The sequence below is a fragment of the Vigna umbellata genome, chromosome 4 (assembly GCF_029865625.1).
Source record: "Vigna umbellata cultivar VRB3 chromosome 4, Vumbellata_1.0, whole genome shotgun sequence".
In the NCBI taxonomy this organism is placed as follows: domain Eukaryota; kingdom Viridiplantae; phylum Streptophyta; class Magnoliopsida; order Fabales; family Fabaceae; genus Vigna; species Vigna umbellata.
Window position 1 is genome coordinate 64,922,369 of NC_142168.1, and position 17,216 is coordinate 64,939,584.

General features: G+C 38.1%; 1 protein-coding gene across 1 annotated transcript; it reads left to right on the forward strand.

Annotated features, from left to right (window-relative positions):
- Window positions 1-11,373: 11,373 nt before the first annotated feature.
- LOC124845493 (F-box protein At2g26850-like) lies at window positions 11,374-16,283 on the forward strand. The gene is made up of 5 exons (XM_047322598.2): window positions 11,374-13,168; window positions 13,330-13,409; window positions 13,585-13,763; window positions 14,182-14,256; window positions 15,694-16,283. Exons 1-5 carry the CDS (start codon window positions 12,494-12,496, stop codon window positions 15,879-15,881), a joined length of 1,197 nt encoding a protein of 398 aa, XP_047178554.2. The 5' UTR covers window positions 11,374-12,493; the 3' UTR covers window positions 15,882-16,283.
- The last annotated feature ends 933 nt before the right edge of the window (window positions 16,284-17,216 follow it).

Sequence of the window (17,216 nt, forward strand, 5' to 3'; positions counted from 1 at the left end):
AACTCGTCAACGGTTAAAGCAGATGAAATAATGTTTCGAGCTTTCACATCATTTTGAAACCTTTTCTTTTCTTTAGCAGTCCACTGAACACGGGGCTTTGGTTCTTGCATATTGCCAATAGGAATAGACGAACCAAATGTAATAACTTCCCAAATATCACAATCAATAAACTCAATAAATATTTGCACTCTTACCTTCCAGAATGCATAATTTTCACTTGTGAATAGGGGTGGTCTATTGATAGAAGCACCCTCTGCAAAAGTTTGATATGATCCTGCCATTTGAATAACTATCAAATCGAGATCTAATACCAATTGGCAAAGCGGCTACAGCGGAATGATTAGCATGGAATAACAAACCAAGAGGGTTTTTAATACGAACTTGTGCCTTTTAATTTCTACTCAATTAAACTTACCAAGCAAATAAAAATAACAAATAAAAAAAGTAAGGTTGAGAGAAATTTGCATGGATGATTTTATCCTGGTTCGGATCTTACCAATCTTACATCCAGTCGCTTATCTCAAATCAAGATAAACAGTTCAATACTCACAAAACAATTACAAATTACAATCACAAAGAAACACTTTGTAAAAGTTTAGAAACCATCTCTCTTGATACCCCAAGAGATGAAAGCCACTTCCCCTATAACCCACAAGGGATGAACACCTCCTCTGAATCTTCACAAAGGATGAACACCTCCTCCGAATGCTTCACGAAGGATGATAGTATTTTAACTCATCAACAACAACAACACTTAATCATACTCCCTGTGAAAGTTCTCGCTCTATGCCAACACACTAAGTTCTCAAAGCCACAACACAATGGTTCAACAAACCCTAGAACACTTATCACCGCACACTACAGATAAGATTTTTCAAAATACACTTATTTCATATTTTGTATTTCGTATTTTAGATCCCAATCTAATTTATAAAGATCTCACTCAAGGATACCTCCAAAAATCTATTGTCAACTAATTAACGTGTGATAATCAATTATCCAAATATGGTAATTAATTATGCATTTAATGAATGCACAATGGTAAAAAAGCTTGCTTAGAAATTCTCATAATTGCTCATTATAATCAATTATGGCAAATCATAATTGATTATTGATAATCAATTATTATAAACTGATAATCAATTATCTTGAGTATAAAATGAGGTTTTCTAAATCAAAATACATTTTAACTCAACCTAAGACAAATAATACATAGAATCAAATATTAACCACATCCTATACATAAATCTAATAAATTATAAAAGCTTTAATATAAAAATAAGTTTTCATGAAGATCTTCCTACAATAAGAGCACTTGAGACTTGACTTTGAGATATCATCAAAATTTCTGCTCTTTAGCTTTATGCTACCAGCGTGAGCTCATCTTGACTTTGAGACATCTTCAACTCCCCCTTTAACTTATTACTTGCTTAACTCCTCTCTTTTATCTTGTTTTAATGTTATTTATATTTTGGGCTACATTGATATAAATTCATCACTAATCCTTTTATTTCGTAGCTAAAATTGTGCTTGGAAGAATCTCCAACAATGTAGAGGACTGAACCAGCCACAAAATCAAGCAAATCTGCAGGAAAAGAGAAAAAGATGCAGTGTAGTAGAGTCAAGTTGAGCGTCCCTGGTTCAAGGGCGCTCAGCGCCACCTGCACAAACTGCACAAAAGCTAATTTCTAGTGTGCTTGCGCCCGAGCGCCCCTTTAGGGGTGTTGTGCGCCATTTGCTTCGCAAACTCGCCTAGGCACCCCATTCAGGGCATTGAGCGCAATCCAAGTCTCTAAAGCTCGCGCTGAGCGCCACTTTTGCTTATGTGGCAGTTTGAGCTTATTTAAACCTAAAACGTGAAGGGGTTTAGGTCTTTGGTGGTTTGGAGGCGCAATTTCACTGAAAGGAAAGCTTGGAGGGAAGCTAGGGTTTGTGGGAACACTCCCTTCTTCCTCATTGGGTTCTTCTTCTTCCATGGCTTGATCTTTGATTCATGAGTATGGGAATGTATCTTGTGTAATCTAGAACTGAAACAAGAGTCTCAGTGGTTCGTTGATTTTAGGAATGGAAGATGATTCACTTGTTGTCTTAGATCCTAGTTCTTAAAGCGGGTTTTACTTGTTAGATTTTCCAAGAAATTGGAGTTTAATAGGGAAACTCTAGGCTCTTTCACCTAAGGATTAGGGCTAGAGTGTTTTTGTTTATTGACTTTAGTAAATTGATCGAGATGAGATGAAATTGGGTATACACAAGAGTGAATTGATGAAAAATAATCTTAACATTGTCATTTCATACCATTTCTAGTCGTTTTCATTTCTAAGTGCCTTCAACAGCAAAGTTCAACCTTGTAATTATTTGTGAATTTATCTTTTTGCACTTGTTTGTCAATTGATATGTTGTTCTTGAGTCTAAATGAGTTGTTAATAGTGCAATTAACTAGTGTTACACGAGTCTCTTGGAAAACGATACTTGGTCTTACCATTTAATTTTACTTAAACGATTTGGTACACTTGCCAATGAGAGTTAACAACTTTCCTAAATTCTTATACTTTTATAGAGAAGTAGATTTGGACGATAAGAGTTGAAGGATGTTCTTATTTTGTAGGATTGATAACATTTTCGTTGATGCGATCAAATTAATATTACTAAACTATAACAACTTCAATATTTCTAAGATAGTAGTCAACAAAATAGAAAGGGTAAATTCAAAATTGATTCTTAACAAATTAGTTTTTTTAAAAACTATACAAAAGGGTTAGTAAAACAAAAACAATAATTCTTGTATTTTTTCGAACCTAGCTGCACTCCAATAAGTCTTGGGTATCTCTTATTTCAAAGAAGAGTTGTTTACCCATTTCAACACCTCTTATAAAGGGTTCAAGGCAAATTTCATAAATGTCGCAATAATGGAGCTCGACCGGTCAAGGTTTTATACAAATAATGGTTGACCTAAATTCCATTTTTTTATTGGATCGAGCACCCTAGGAAGATAATCGCTTGAGCAAAATATGCAATGACACCAAGGGAGATAGAGGCGATTAACATGACCAATCAGCTACCTCGCAAGGCCCCCTCCCGCGAGCTCATTAATTACCTTGGCTCATATGCTTTGTGTAGTAGAATGTTTGGTAAGCCTTTTATTATGTACAGTTTTAGAACTTTCGTTTTTTAACTTATATAAATTTGGTCATATACTTTGGCTCATATACTTCTTTTGGTCCCTCGAAAGAGGGGTTGTGTTCAAAATGGTTCTACCTTTCTTAAAAAGTTACAAACGATCCCAAGTTGTGAAAAAATGGGTCAAACTAATCCTTTTTGCTTACGATGTAAAAAATGTAACGGTGTAAATGACATGTTCAATTTAACTTATTGTGTGGCATGTGAGGTTAAATGACGTGTAAAATTTAAATTTTAAAAACAAAATTGACAGAGGGCTAAAAGAAAAGGGGCTTCTGCGTTGAAGAAGATGCAGATGTTGATGGCGTGATGAAATTAGCGATGAAGGGTTGCTTGCAGGTTCAAAGAGTTTGATGCGTTGATGGAAAATCTTGGTTGGGTGATTTTCCCGAGAGGGTTGGACTTTTTTTATTCGCGATGAACTCACGATTAGGGTAACTAATTTAGGGTTTCCTATCCTGTGATTAGTGTTCATCTGAAATTTGGCTTTCGTAGGTTCTCGGTGGCTATGGATGAGGCTCGATTTGGGTTTCTTTAGGTCTCTGTGGTTTGTTGCAGGTTTCGACGGAGGAGATTGGTGGAGGAGCTCGCGTTTTTGTTTTTGAGTTTTTTCGAAAGTCTGACAAAAAATATGATGGTGGTTTTTTTGTTTCGTCCTCTAAACTATTACAATTGTTCCTGGAGATGTCGCACTAGCACATTCAATCTTTGAATATTCTTCTTTTGAACTAAAATAATCTTCGGCCAACAACACCCAATTCAAGAAAAACATCAGTAAATATCTTATTAAAATAGTATAAGTTTAATCAGCAAGAAGACAAGCAACATGGGCCTCTACATGGTTCCTGATTACAGACCTAGCACCAAGTCAACATTCAAAGTCGATTAACCACAACACATTCTCAATTAGTTGAATTCGTGCTTCAAAAAAGTAGCATTGAATTTAGGGGAAATGGAAAAAGCAATTTGTTGAGTGAATTGGGAATCAAGGGAATGATGCAGTAAGAAAATCAAATTTGGAAGTTAAGAGATTCTTTACCGGCAACGACAAGAGGGATACCAAAAACTGCACTGCACCTCGACCTTTCTCTCTCTTTCAACTTTCCACTTTTCTTCTCCCTCTCAACCATTTACGGAAGTAAATTCCAAGATCAAAGCCATGATTCGTTGTTAGGAAGACGATGGTGGTTTTTTGGTTTCGTTGTAGTGCACATGGAGGAGGAAAATGTGATCTGGTTGTTAGGAAGAAGCTGATAACCTGCACCGTTACATTTTTGACGTCGTTAGCAAAAAAGATTAACTTGATCCATTTTTTCACAAGTTGGGATCGTTTTTAACTTTTTAAAAAATGTAGGACTATTTTGAACACAACCCCTCTTTCGAGGGACCAAACAAGGTATTAAGCCTGTAAATTTTGTTTTTCTTTCCAAATCCATTGGCCACCATGGATAAGGGAAAGTCAAATGCCTTCACTATTATGGCCGCTTGACGCAAGGAGTTGACCGAGAAGGCCAGGAAGGATACGTCTCGTCCCACTATCCCAAGGCTACCACTGTTGCCTGAACAGTCCAAGATCCTCAACTTATGCGCACTTCTCCCCAAGTGTTCGACCCAACACCCCTAACAGGCGTTTCCCCATCTTCCAAGGATAAGGGGAAAATAAAATCCTCCCGGGAGAAGTCTTTTTCTTCGTAGAAAAATAGAAAGAGGAGTTCACCGGAGAGGCCTCTCCTCATTAGGCCACTAAATCCAAATGAGCAGGTTGCTCCCCGTGCGACGTTTAATTTTATCCCCTAGGAGAAGTTGTTCTTCAAGGGGATAACTTTTGAAGAGGTTGCGAATGTGGCCTATGAACTAAATGTTTGGGCCAATATTTACATGGCCTACTCAGTTGGACTAAGGGTATCGCTTTTGTCGAGGAGCTGCAAGCCGCCTAGTTAGATTTGGAGGAGGCTTTTAAGGCGGATGAAGAGATTAATTGCGTGGCTAATGAAGGAATCTGGTGGATATTCCTAATCCCACTGCTCAGGCCGACGAGGCACCACTGGCCGTTCCAGAAGAGCCTCAACATATAGAGGTTCACGTTGAAGAGGTTGAGGAGGAAAAGGAAACTAGGGAGGAATGAGAGACCTTCGAGGGTATTATGGTTTTTCTCTTTTTTATTTTTAAAAGTTATTTTGTAAATAGGGTTGTTCGAGAATGAGAGTTTTTGCATGGGATCGCCTTTTTTCCCACTCGGCCTCTCTTTTGTACACCCTTATGCAAATTTTAATGAAATTGATACTTTGTTGCTTCCAAGACTTGAATTTTTCTTATATTCTTGTTGTTTTTTTACGCGTTTGAGTGTCGTGTTCGATTATGTATTGTTACGTTGTCACTAACTCACTTAACCCTTTTGATTGAAGTTTAATGATAATGAATGCGGGTTCTTTATTTTTACGAGTATTTAAGAAACATTTCTTATCAATCGTCTAGTCCTAAGAACTTTCATAGAATATTAGGTAGGCTTATCACCAATCGGTTAGCTCTAGGATTTCACTTAGCATGTTCCCTAGGCTAAGCATTTGGCGATGCGGTGAGTTTCTACGGAGGGTTCCTCACCGATTGGTTTGCTTTAGGAGTTCACTTGGAACGTTCCCTAGCCTAAGCGTTTGGCGACTCAGTGAGAGTTCACAAGGATTTTCCCTCATCGATCGATTAGCTTTAAGAGTTCACTTAAAATGTTCCCCAAGCTAAGCGTTTTAGCGATGCGAAGAGAGTTTACAAGGATCGTTCCTCACCAATCAGTTAGCTCCAAGAGTTCACTAAGAACGTTCTATAGGCTAAGTGTTTGACGATGCCATGAGAGTTCACAAGGAACGTTCCTCACCAATCGGTTAGCTCTAAGAGTTCACAAGGAACGTTCCTCACCAATCGGTTAGCTCTAAGAGTTCACTTAGAACATTCCCTAGGCTTTGTGTACTCCAAAGGTCACTCAGATGAATAAATTGTGCAACATATTGTTCAGAAACTCCTGATTTTATTGACTGTCAAAATGTGTTGCATCGAGTTTTCAAATGAAATAAAATTTGAGGTGCGAAGCATTCCAAGTGTTGGGAATCGTTTTGTTGTTCATGTGCTCAAGTCAATATGTGTCATTCTTCAGGTCATCAACCATCCTGAATGGACCTTCCCAATTTGCGGCGAGGCTCTCATGCACCCGGTTTCTTCTTGCTTCATAGGTCTTCCACCATACCAAGTTACCTTCCAATAAATTTCTTGGCATGGACTTGGTATTGTACATTCGGGCGACCATTCTTTTCTGAGCTTCTCCTACATAATTGTTGCCTCGTGCCTTTTTGGCAGCGTGTCTAGTTCTGTTCAGAGTTGTTCTTCATTGAGGCTTCAATCCTCTAATTGTCTTCTAATGTATAGTTCGCCCACTTCTACAAGTAGCATGGCCTCAATACCATACATCAAATTGAATGGGTTTCTCTAGTTCAACCATGTGGTGATCAACGGTATCCCCATAAGACATTTAATAGCTCATCCACCAATCTACCTTCAGTTCGACTACGATTGTTTTACTCACAGCTTCGTCCTAGCCGTTCGTCTAGGGATGCTCGATAGAGCTGATTACGTGCTTAATGCCCAAGTTTTTATATAACTCGGCCAACTTATTATTGAGGAATTTTCAGCCATTATCAATTACAACTGTGCGGGGTAGACCGAAGTGGCATATGATCTTCCAAACAAATATTTAAACCTGTTGGGCGGTAATGGTGGTCAAGGCTCGGCTTCCACCTACTTGGTGAAATAGTCGACAGCCATGAAGAGGAATTTCTTTTGTGCTTGCCCGACCGGGAGAGGTCCCACAATATCCATTCCCCACTAGGGGAACGGTAAGGGGGAAATGATGTTGTGCAGCTTGGCTAGGAGTATGTTGATATTGTTGTCGTATTCTTAGCAACTTTAGCATCTTTGAACGAACGTGTTAAAGTATTTTTCTAGAGTTTGCCAAAAATACCCAGCTCGTAGGGTGCGAGCTTTAAGGGTTCGTGGTTCGGTGTGCATGCCACACCCCCCCCCACCCACTGTGGAGTTCCTTTAGGACATATTCAGATTCTTCACCATAAATGAACTTCAGTAAAGGGGTAGAGAAACCTCGCTGGTAAAGCTTGTCACCCACAAAGATGTATCGAGCGATCTTCTTTGAATCTGTTGAACTTATTGATTCCCCTGCCTCTTGCTTTTGCATCAGGGCATGAACCTCCTTACACCAGTCATTATGGTTAGAGACGGTTGAGGCTGATAAGCACTCTATAGAGGGCTAGGTCAATACTTATTTTACCACCAAGAAGAGTTGTCCTTTTTAGCTTGGACAAGGTGTATGCCCATGCGTTCTCTTCTCTCGAAATATGCTTCACATCTAAAGCTTTGAAGCTCTTTTTCTAAATCTTTGGCCTTATAGAAGTACTAAGCCTGCACTTTGTCAGGTTTAGGTGCATTCCATACTTGTACAATTACACAAAACACTTCTTCCAAGTCCTTGATGTGCTCCTCCACCGACCGACTTCACATGACCATATCATCAACGTAAATGTTCGTAGATCTCCCGATTTGTTGGGGAAAACTTTGTCCATTAATGATGAATGTCGTCTTCTCGCGGTCGAGTGAAAACATAAGGATCTGATTATAACCATAATAGGCATCATGGAAGCTAAGCACTTGGTGGTTGGAGGTGCCATGTGCTAGGCCATCTATTCTCGGAAGAGGATATGCATCATTCAGGAATGCCTTGTTGAGATTGATGAAGTCTGTGCACATCCTTCATTGGTTGTTCGCTTTTTTTACCATGTAGCCAAGTGGTGTATGTAACTTCACGAATGAAACCAGCTTCAAGAAGCTTTTTAACCTATCTGTCTACCGCACATCCCTTTTCTTTTCCCATCCTCCTCTTCTTTTATGCCACCGAGCAAGCCTCCTTAAATAAGGCTATCTTGTGGGACAACATACTTGGGTGGATGCCTGACACGTCCGCAATAGTCCATGCGAACAAATTAGCGTTAACCCTCAATGCTTTGCCTAAAGCGCTCTCTAGGCCCTCAGTCAAGGTATATCCAACGGACGTGGTCTACTATGTCATCCTCTCCAGACCGAATGGTTTCACCTCCCTAAGTGGTTTCATCCGGTCCTTAGTGTTGGCCTTGGGTCCAAGTCTACCATTGACACCTCTGAATGTCTAACTCTATAGTGAAGGATGAAGGGCTCGACTTTCACCTTGCATGTAACACTCCTGAGCGGTCTTTTGGTCAGCCCACATAGTGCAAAAGGTCCCCTATCTAACAGGAATTTCTTGGTCAGGTGAGGGGTCAAGACTATAGCCCCAAAGGCGTTTCAACATGGTCAACCAATCAAAACATTGTAGGAAGTATTTTCTTCCACTAGAAGGTATCTTACCCTTAACTCTTTCATGTCATGCTTGTTCCCAAACATGTCCTCAAATCTACATACCCTATGGTGTCTACCCGCTCACCCGCAAAACCAACAATCTGCTTATTATATGGGACGATCAGGTCCTCTAACAAGTCCATCTTAATGAATGTTTTGCAATAGAGGATGTTGACAGAACTCTTTTAGTCGATGACCATTTTGCTCATGTTATACCGAGCAATCTCAGTTGTGACGATCGAGGACGATCCACCACCCACGAACCCTTTGGAGATAGTGTTTATATGGTCACAAAGCGGACACTCATTGTTGTAGCTCCTGCTTCGACTTCGACGTCGATTACCATAGTGACACTCGTCTCATCTTGGGAGACGATCGAGGATTCTTCCGCATAGGGGACTCCTTTCCACCTCCTCGACCTTCACATACTTCTTAAAGTGACCCGCCTAGATAAACTCTTTGATCTTGTCGCGGAGTGTGGAACACTCCCCTGTTGTATGTCCGAGGTTCTGATGTTACCAACAGTGTTTCTTGTCATCGACGTTCCTCGGGGTCGGTTTCTTCTTGAGAGGAAGGAGGAGGTCAACACCTCCTCCAGGATCCTAGCCCTTGGCGCATTCAAAGGCATGTATTGATTAAACTTGGGTATCAAAGAAAGGTCCTTTGGCTTTGACCCACCCCCTTGTCATCTCCTCTAGTTGTGTTTTATGCACATGAACTTAGTTGCCTTCTACTGCAACTCGTTCATGGTCTTCGGTGGCCTAACACATGAGCTATCCGTGAATGGTCCCACCTTTAATGTCGTTGACAAGTTGTTGAGGATGAACTCATGACTCACATCAATCAATTGACAAGCGATTTTGTTGTACTGTTCCATGAAGGCTTTTAGTGACTCATCCTTCCCTTGTTTAGTGTTGATCAACGCAAGGTGTGTTAAACTCTGGACTTGGCTAAAAAAATATTATTTGTCAAACAAAGAACGAATGGTGGTTAAACAATCTACCGTGTTGGGAGGCAAGGTGGTAAATCATGCCAATGCCTCCCCCTTTAAGGATAGAGAGAATGCTCGGCACCACACATAATAGCTTGATAAGTAGAATTACATAATGTTTACGAACGAGAGAAGGTGTTCGTTTGAATAAGTTGACCTATCATCCTTCTTGAATGTAGGGGGTGTCGACTTCTTAGGCATCAATGCCTCATAATAGCCTTAGTGAAGGGTAGCAGACCCTCAACCTGTGCCCTTTGGACGGAAAGAGTTGTCCTGGTTGTGACGGTACTCATCTCTTGATCGATCCTACTTAGTTCTTCCGCTTGATTTTTCTCCTTTAATGGTGTGGAAATGAGGACACCGAGTGTTGGGTCAACTGTTCCTACTGACTAGCAGCATGCTCGGCCCTGAATGCGACTATCTCGACCTCATGCCTTCTTTGTGTCTCTTGAATCTTCTTTTGAATTTCCCTGATTAGGTTAATCAAATTTTGTTGGTCTCTCATGTTCATTATGGTCACCAATGGGTTTCTTCTTTTGTCCTCGAGTCACATGATGGGCGCTAAAATGTTTCAATTTATAGGATCAAGATTAGGTTTTCTTAAACAAATAATCTCCAAGTTCCAACCTTAGGTCAAGCTTTGGTCTCTAATCCTCTCTTGCATCATACGGTCGAACCGGGTGCTACTTGCAGAAAGCACTCTGATCCTATAGTCAATGTTTGTTCGAATGTTCTGACAATAAATGTGTATTCAAAAAGTAACCAACTACCTGGATATCAAACTTGTATTTATAAATTTTGGGATGACTTTCTGATTGGTGATGACTCAATTACAACTCATACAATAATAACCTCACTTAGTGTTAACATAATTATTCTTATTACTAATTTTGTTTGTGATCCAATCAATTGGTCTATCGGTCGTTTCATATTGGATCGAGAGGTATGTAAACCGTTAGTCCGTGACTAACCAATAATCATAAATTTTGATACATTTTTGTTTAAATTTTAAAAATAAAATAATATAATTTTTTAACTCAATTTCCTTAAACTATTTTAACGTCTTAAACTTGTTTTCCAAATAACATTGAAGTGAAAACTTGTATAAATAAATTGAAATATTAGGATGATACATATTTTACTTGTCAAAATAATTATTTATTTTTAATGTTTGAAAAAAAATATATTCAAAATTTGTATATATATCCAATTTTGTAACGAATTAAAAACATTTTTAATACTGTTATTTAAAAAAAATCAGATTAATCTAATTAATTGTATACTGAAAACACAATCATTTAGCGGAACAATGTCCACTAATTTTTTATAAGATTAAAAGATTAATTATCTCAAGTTAAGACATTAAACAAAAAAACATGACTAAGCTTTTAACTTTTGTTAATAAAAGAATACAAAAACTCAACTCATAATGCGTTATCTGACACGAAACGTGAATGGATGCGATGCTTTCATCAAACTCATAACAATACACACGGTTGCAGGGAAGCAAAGGTGGTGGAAGGGTAGCGTTAGTGTCAGTGTTACCAACTGCTCTGCTCCTTACGTTATCCAATGACGGCTGTCTTTTTCCTTCCCACCCACTTGCAAAAGGTAAGATTTTCAAAACACTATAATATATACCAGTTCCAATTCATCAATACAACATTCTTATTTTTATTAATTTCGTCATAAATAAATTGGAAATCGATTCTATTGGATCACAGAATCTACAAGTAGAAATCTGTCTTCACATCCACAAATAATGTTACTTTAATTTAACCATAGCCGCCCATGTATTTTTTTTCTTTCTAAAATAAATAAATCATTCTCTTATCCATTTTTACCTATAAACTGTTTGCTAAATTGCCCCAGAGACAAAGCAGTACGAGGCTGGGGATCCCTTGAATATAGAGCATAAATGGTATGTGGTGAGGTGAGGTGAAGGGCAAGGAGGTGGAGGAGAGGACCTACCCACCTACCCACCGTACAACACCCCTCTTCCCTTCTTCAATATTCATCTCCACCATCACTACCACCATTAATACCTTTTAATCAATCCTCTTCTGTTCATGTGCACACCACCCCGAGAATTGTTGTCCTTTGGCCTTCTTTTGTTTCCATTTTCTTGGGGTGTGTGGACCAATTACTGCGTCAATTGCAACTACAACGGATCTGTTATAGGAACAAAATATTCCCATAACAGGATTAATTATTCAATTGCCCCAGAGATTCTTTAGATATGGGTCTTTGCATCTAGACTTATCTTCATCTTTGTTCTGTTTTTTTTTTTCCTATCGTTCTTGTCTTGCTAATCCCATTTTCCAGGTGTCAAAAACCCTGTTACAGATCTTGGTGCCCCACCTTATTTAACTTCCTCGCTTCAACTCCTTCATAGGACCCATTGCTATAGATTCAATCTTTCATTGAATGACAGCTGTTAACTTCGTATGTACGCTTGTGCTCCTTTTTCCTGTTGTAAGCCAATAAGAGGGAGAAAACTGTTTCATAGGCTTGTTTAATCTTTTTCTTTTCTTTCTTTTCTACTCTACATAGTAGCATAACAGTGGTTCAGGCTTTCAAGTCAAGGCAATTTCCACCCAAGTTCGTCGGTCTGCGTGGTTGTGAATCTTGTTCAAACTTTGGGTAGAAGGCCCACCATTGGGGTTTTGGTGGGGTTTCTTTGAACCAAAATAAAAGCCATCTTTAAAAGGTGTTTGAAGATACCAACTTCGCTTCAGTTTTGGTTAATAGTGAGGTTTCTTCTTATAAGCTATTGCCTTTCCGCAATAGGGTTCTCCACTGACTCTATCTACAGTCTAGCCTGCCTCTCTCTCTCTCCCTCTCATCACATATGCCAAATCCAATTTTGACCCGTAAAAAACTTTCAATATTCTAATGCTACTTTACTTCATCACTTGCATCTCCTTCTTCTTGTTTTTAAAGTCCCTCCTTCTCAGACCTCTCCCATCATGGGCAACTGAGATGCGGTTGCTACTCCTTTTGTTTTCTCAAGAGTTGTCTGTGAGAACAATCTCCAAGCTGTTCAGAAACCGCTTCTGGCTTGGATTTGTTTGTCAAATACCTGCAGGAATGTCTCTGGTGAGGAAGAGCCTGACTTCAAGAGTAGAGAATGTTGAGGAAAGCCATGGCATGTCAGTTTTGGATTTGCCTGAGTTGGCCTTGGATTGCATTCTTGAAAGGTTACCTCCTTCTTCATTGTGCCAAATGGTTGCCGTTTGCCGCTATTTGAGGGAGAGATGTGTGAGTGATCACCTTTGGGAGAGGCACATGAAGCAGAAGTGGGGTAGTGTTATTGGTCCTGCTGCTTACAGGGAGTGGAAGTGGCATGTTGCTTCCAAAAGGAATGTTGGGGGTCTTAAACATGGCAGGCAAAGGGGCTTGATGAGATTTTGGTCTCTTCGTTGGCCTTTGCAATGGATGAGACCAAAGGTTGATGAAAATAATAGCCTCAAGCAGAGGACTTCTTTACCTGTTGACTCAATCATGAACTGGTATCTTGCTATTGAGTCGGGCAACTTTTGTTTTCCTGCTCAGGTCTATAACCGTGAGGTATGTAATATGTGCAAACCCTTTTGTTCTACTTTTCTATTGAAAACTTACACCTACCTTGCTAGCTACAAATAAAACCAGTTGCTTGAATTTCAATTATATACCATGGGTTCTGTTTTTTTTTTTTCTCACAAGTTACATTTTTTCTGTTGTTGATGTAGAATGGTCATGTTGGATTCATGTTATCTTGCTATGACGCTACAATTAGCTATGATCCACGAACTGATACTTTCCAAGCCAGGTAATTGGCATGATTAAAGATGATCATATAGTCTATAGATACATATGTTCACATTAGTTCCATAATCTTAGAGATTTCATTATCAAGTTTGAAGATATTTTAAAAGAAGCGTAAGAGGAAAATAAAATGAAATTTAGATCTGATGACGTAATTATTGATTTGTTGCTTACTACAGGTATCCTCCGCATGGAAGAAGAGCAGATGCTAAAGAGTGTGGCATCCCATGGGAAAGGCTAAGAGCCCCTCCTATTGATGCTTCTCCACATGATCTTCATGTCTCCGACTGTTTAAATGATTTGTATCCGGGTGATCATATAGAGATTCAGTGGAGGAGAAATAAAGAATTTCCTTATGGTTTGTTCCATTCTCAAATATCTTGTGTTATTAATTTTTGCATTAATCCTGGTAAAAGGTCTACCCCTAAGAACCATTTAAGTTTTACTAAACATTGAAGAGAATAACTACATACTGCAGGACCATGTCTATATATTAAGAGTCAACAAAAGGGGCATTTGGGTCTACTTTGAGCCTTTGATATATAAAAATGATCTCCATTTTTCTCAATTATTCATTTTCTTTATACCCTTGTGTTGGGATGTTGATGATTGAGAACTCATTTTCGAGTGTTATTGACATTATTCTAAGCTGTGCCCTTAATCTTGTATACCTTGATTGATATAAGAGCCTTTGTATTCTTCATATTAGAAGTATATGATGAACTTATAATAAATTAAAATGAATTGCTGCGTGACGAGTTCCACCTTAATGGCAGGTTGGTGGTATGGTGTTGTAGGCCACCTGGAGTCATGCAATGGGAGTGAAAATTATTGCCGATGTCACAAAAGTGGTGAGTTAATTTTTTAACTTCCTTTTGGATGATTGCTATTATCAATCATTGGTTTTTCTTGGTTATAAATGTATCATCAATTCATTCATCTTTTCTTCCCTTCTAGCAAAATAGGACCATATTCTGCCTCTGAGTATGATTGATAATCTTGTCGATCAGTGAAAGGAACAAACTTGGGGAAAAAATGGTTGTAGGATATAGATGGATGATGCTTAGGAATTTTGCAGAAATTAAGAAGCACATAAAGTTTGCTGGTTTATTATTTTTAATATATTAAGATTTTTACAATCTTCAATTATTATTATTATTATTATTATTAGTGTGGATATACATTGAAAAAAATTGACATGCTTTTGTAGTTAGTTTAATTTGGCAGCCAGACCAAAGGTTTGGCTAGGTCTTTCTGGATTCTAATCTATTTAAATATGGACCACCTGCTATGCTATTTGGTTGGTCCCCAAGACATTCATGGTCAGTATGTCATCATTTCCATCAACACATTGATAATTTGTGTCTCAGTGGGCATTTATGGCTAACTATGCTAAAGAACTAGATTCCTTTTGTAGGCTGTTTCATCTCTGTTAGGAATCTTTTTGCTTTGTGGGACTAACATGATTTTTATAAACCGAACACTACTTCCTCTATCCCTATTTATAAAACCCTTTTTAGAAAAAAAAAATTGTCCCGTTTTATAACACCCATTTGTAATGGAATGATGCATTACTTATTTATTTCCTAAAAAGCCTTTAATTAAATATTTGAAATAAATCATAAAAAGTTGTTCCCTCTTAATCTGATTTGAGAATATAAGTCCTCACCGATACCGAAGTCTCTTTCAACTGCTTTAACTCAAAAAAATGTAAGGATAATTTTGAAACAAAAATACATATTAGTGACAAATTTATTGTTTTTAACTAGTTTTCTTAAAGAGTGTGAATTACTAAAAGGGTCTTATTGGGACGGAGAGAGTGTTTTTTGTCTTCTGGTCTTGTTAAGTATATAGATAGAATATACCATGACATCCTTATAAGGTATCGGTTGCAATATTTTATTTCACATTCCCTTCATAAGCAATAGCACTCATTTTATGATTATGCTTATGTAACAAAATCAAGTAATACGGGGTTAGTTGCTTTGTGTTGATAAGGCCTATTTTCCTTGCCTTGAATTCTGAAGAATGAAATCCAACAAACTTGTGCTTCGTTAAAATTTAGTTATTTTAAGTCTTTCACATTTTACCAATCAATCATAATTGGATGAAAATTTTAAATTTATAAAGGTTGCAATCATTGACTGCTAAAATGATGTTGAAGAGGTGGTCAAAGGCGATTACAACAAGAGTCTAGGAATTAACATTTTTATATAACATCCTCTCCCTGAGAGGGGTTTCTTGAGATTCAAACATAGCTTACTTAATGCTAAATGTGTTGGTTGCAGACACTGTGGTGCTAGAGTTTAATCATTACACACCTGGCTCACGATGGAGGCAGACAACTGTGAGTAGGAAAGACCATAGGGAGGAGGGAAATGAGGCTGATGGATTTTATGGAGGAATAAGAAAGATTAAGAGTGAGGCTGAGATTGCCATTTGGAAACGCCTTTGGCCATCTGAAGTCTTGGATTAGTAGGCACTGGATCTGATCAAATTCTCTTCAACTTAGCATGATTTTATAGAAGCTGTCTCAGCAACTGAAGCATTGACTGGTTCTGCTTTATACATGCCAATATACAAACATGAAGTGGACTTTCAGATATTTAGGCCAACCCGATTTCTTCTTCTGTCCTTTGTCACATTTTTTCATGAGAAAATTTATGCATATTGATGTGCTTTCCCTCATTGTAAATTGCTCATTTACGCACAAATGTAGAATATTCATTCCACTATATATAGAATCTAGCTGATAATCTCAAATTAGTACCTTTGAACTGATACTAAAACAGCTTCCATCGCAATCAAGTTAAGGCATTATTCATATGCAAACAATTAATTTATTATATGCATAAACAATGCTTGCTCCCTTTAGCCACGGAATTTTCTTATGATTTTTTATCCAGGTATACTTCCTCAGGGCCATTTATATTAGCCATTTTCTGTCTAATGCTAATCGTATTGGTCATGTGGGGTGAAAATGTGTTGTCCTAAAACTGTTTTGAGAAATGGCATATAAAGTTGATGCGGCTAGCATTAAATGGAAGCTGTTTTAGAGAGTTGACACTGCTAGAACAAGGAGAGTTGTATGTTACTTAGAGTGTGAGAATACCTGAATCTCTAATCTGAGGACAGCCATATACATCCAAGAAATCTGCTTTGGTCCAAAAGAAAAGAAATTGATTTTACTAAGCATATTTCAAAAAGTTCATACTGGAGAAAACCAACTTCTGATTTCATTGGTATAATGAGCTTGCAATCTGAAAGATCAATCATTCTTTAAAACCAATAGAAAGAGTAGAGACAAGAAGGAATCCAACTGTAGTCTGCACACTTAGTTAACTTATTCTATCATGAAATGGTTGAAGCAGAGAAAGAGCCTATGCTTGTAACATTTGGAAGTCCTTTTGGTTATATTATATCAACAGGGTATGGGTTTCAGGGCTTAATTCCCAAGAATGTTGTCTTCAATTTCTACTAACTAGTATGTTTAGCATTTGATCCACCCATGTGTGCATTCATTATCTTGATCCAACTTCATGCACCTTAAAAGAGGCCCTTTTCATTCTAGAATTGATATTTCTGGATGTAAAAAATACAATTCCAAATATCTATTTTGATATGAAGGAGTTGGCTATGGCTTCTTGCACCCTATCAGATTTCTTGCTGCACCCATCAAAAGTTTCCGTTCCGTAATAAGAGTGGAGTGATTGTCTTCCGGAAAAAAAAATTCTGGATTTGTTTTAATGTGTTATGGAAAATGAAATCTGGAAATTTGAAATGGTGCTAGCCTTTCGTTATCTATTCACTT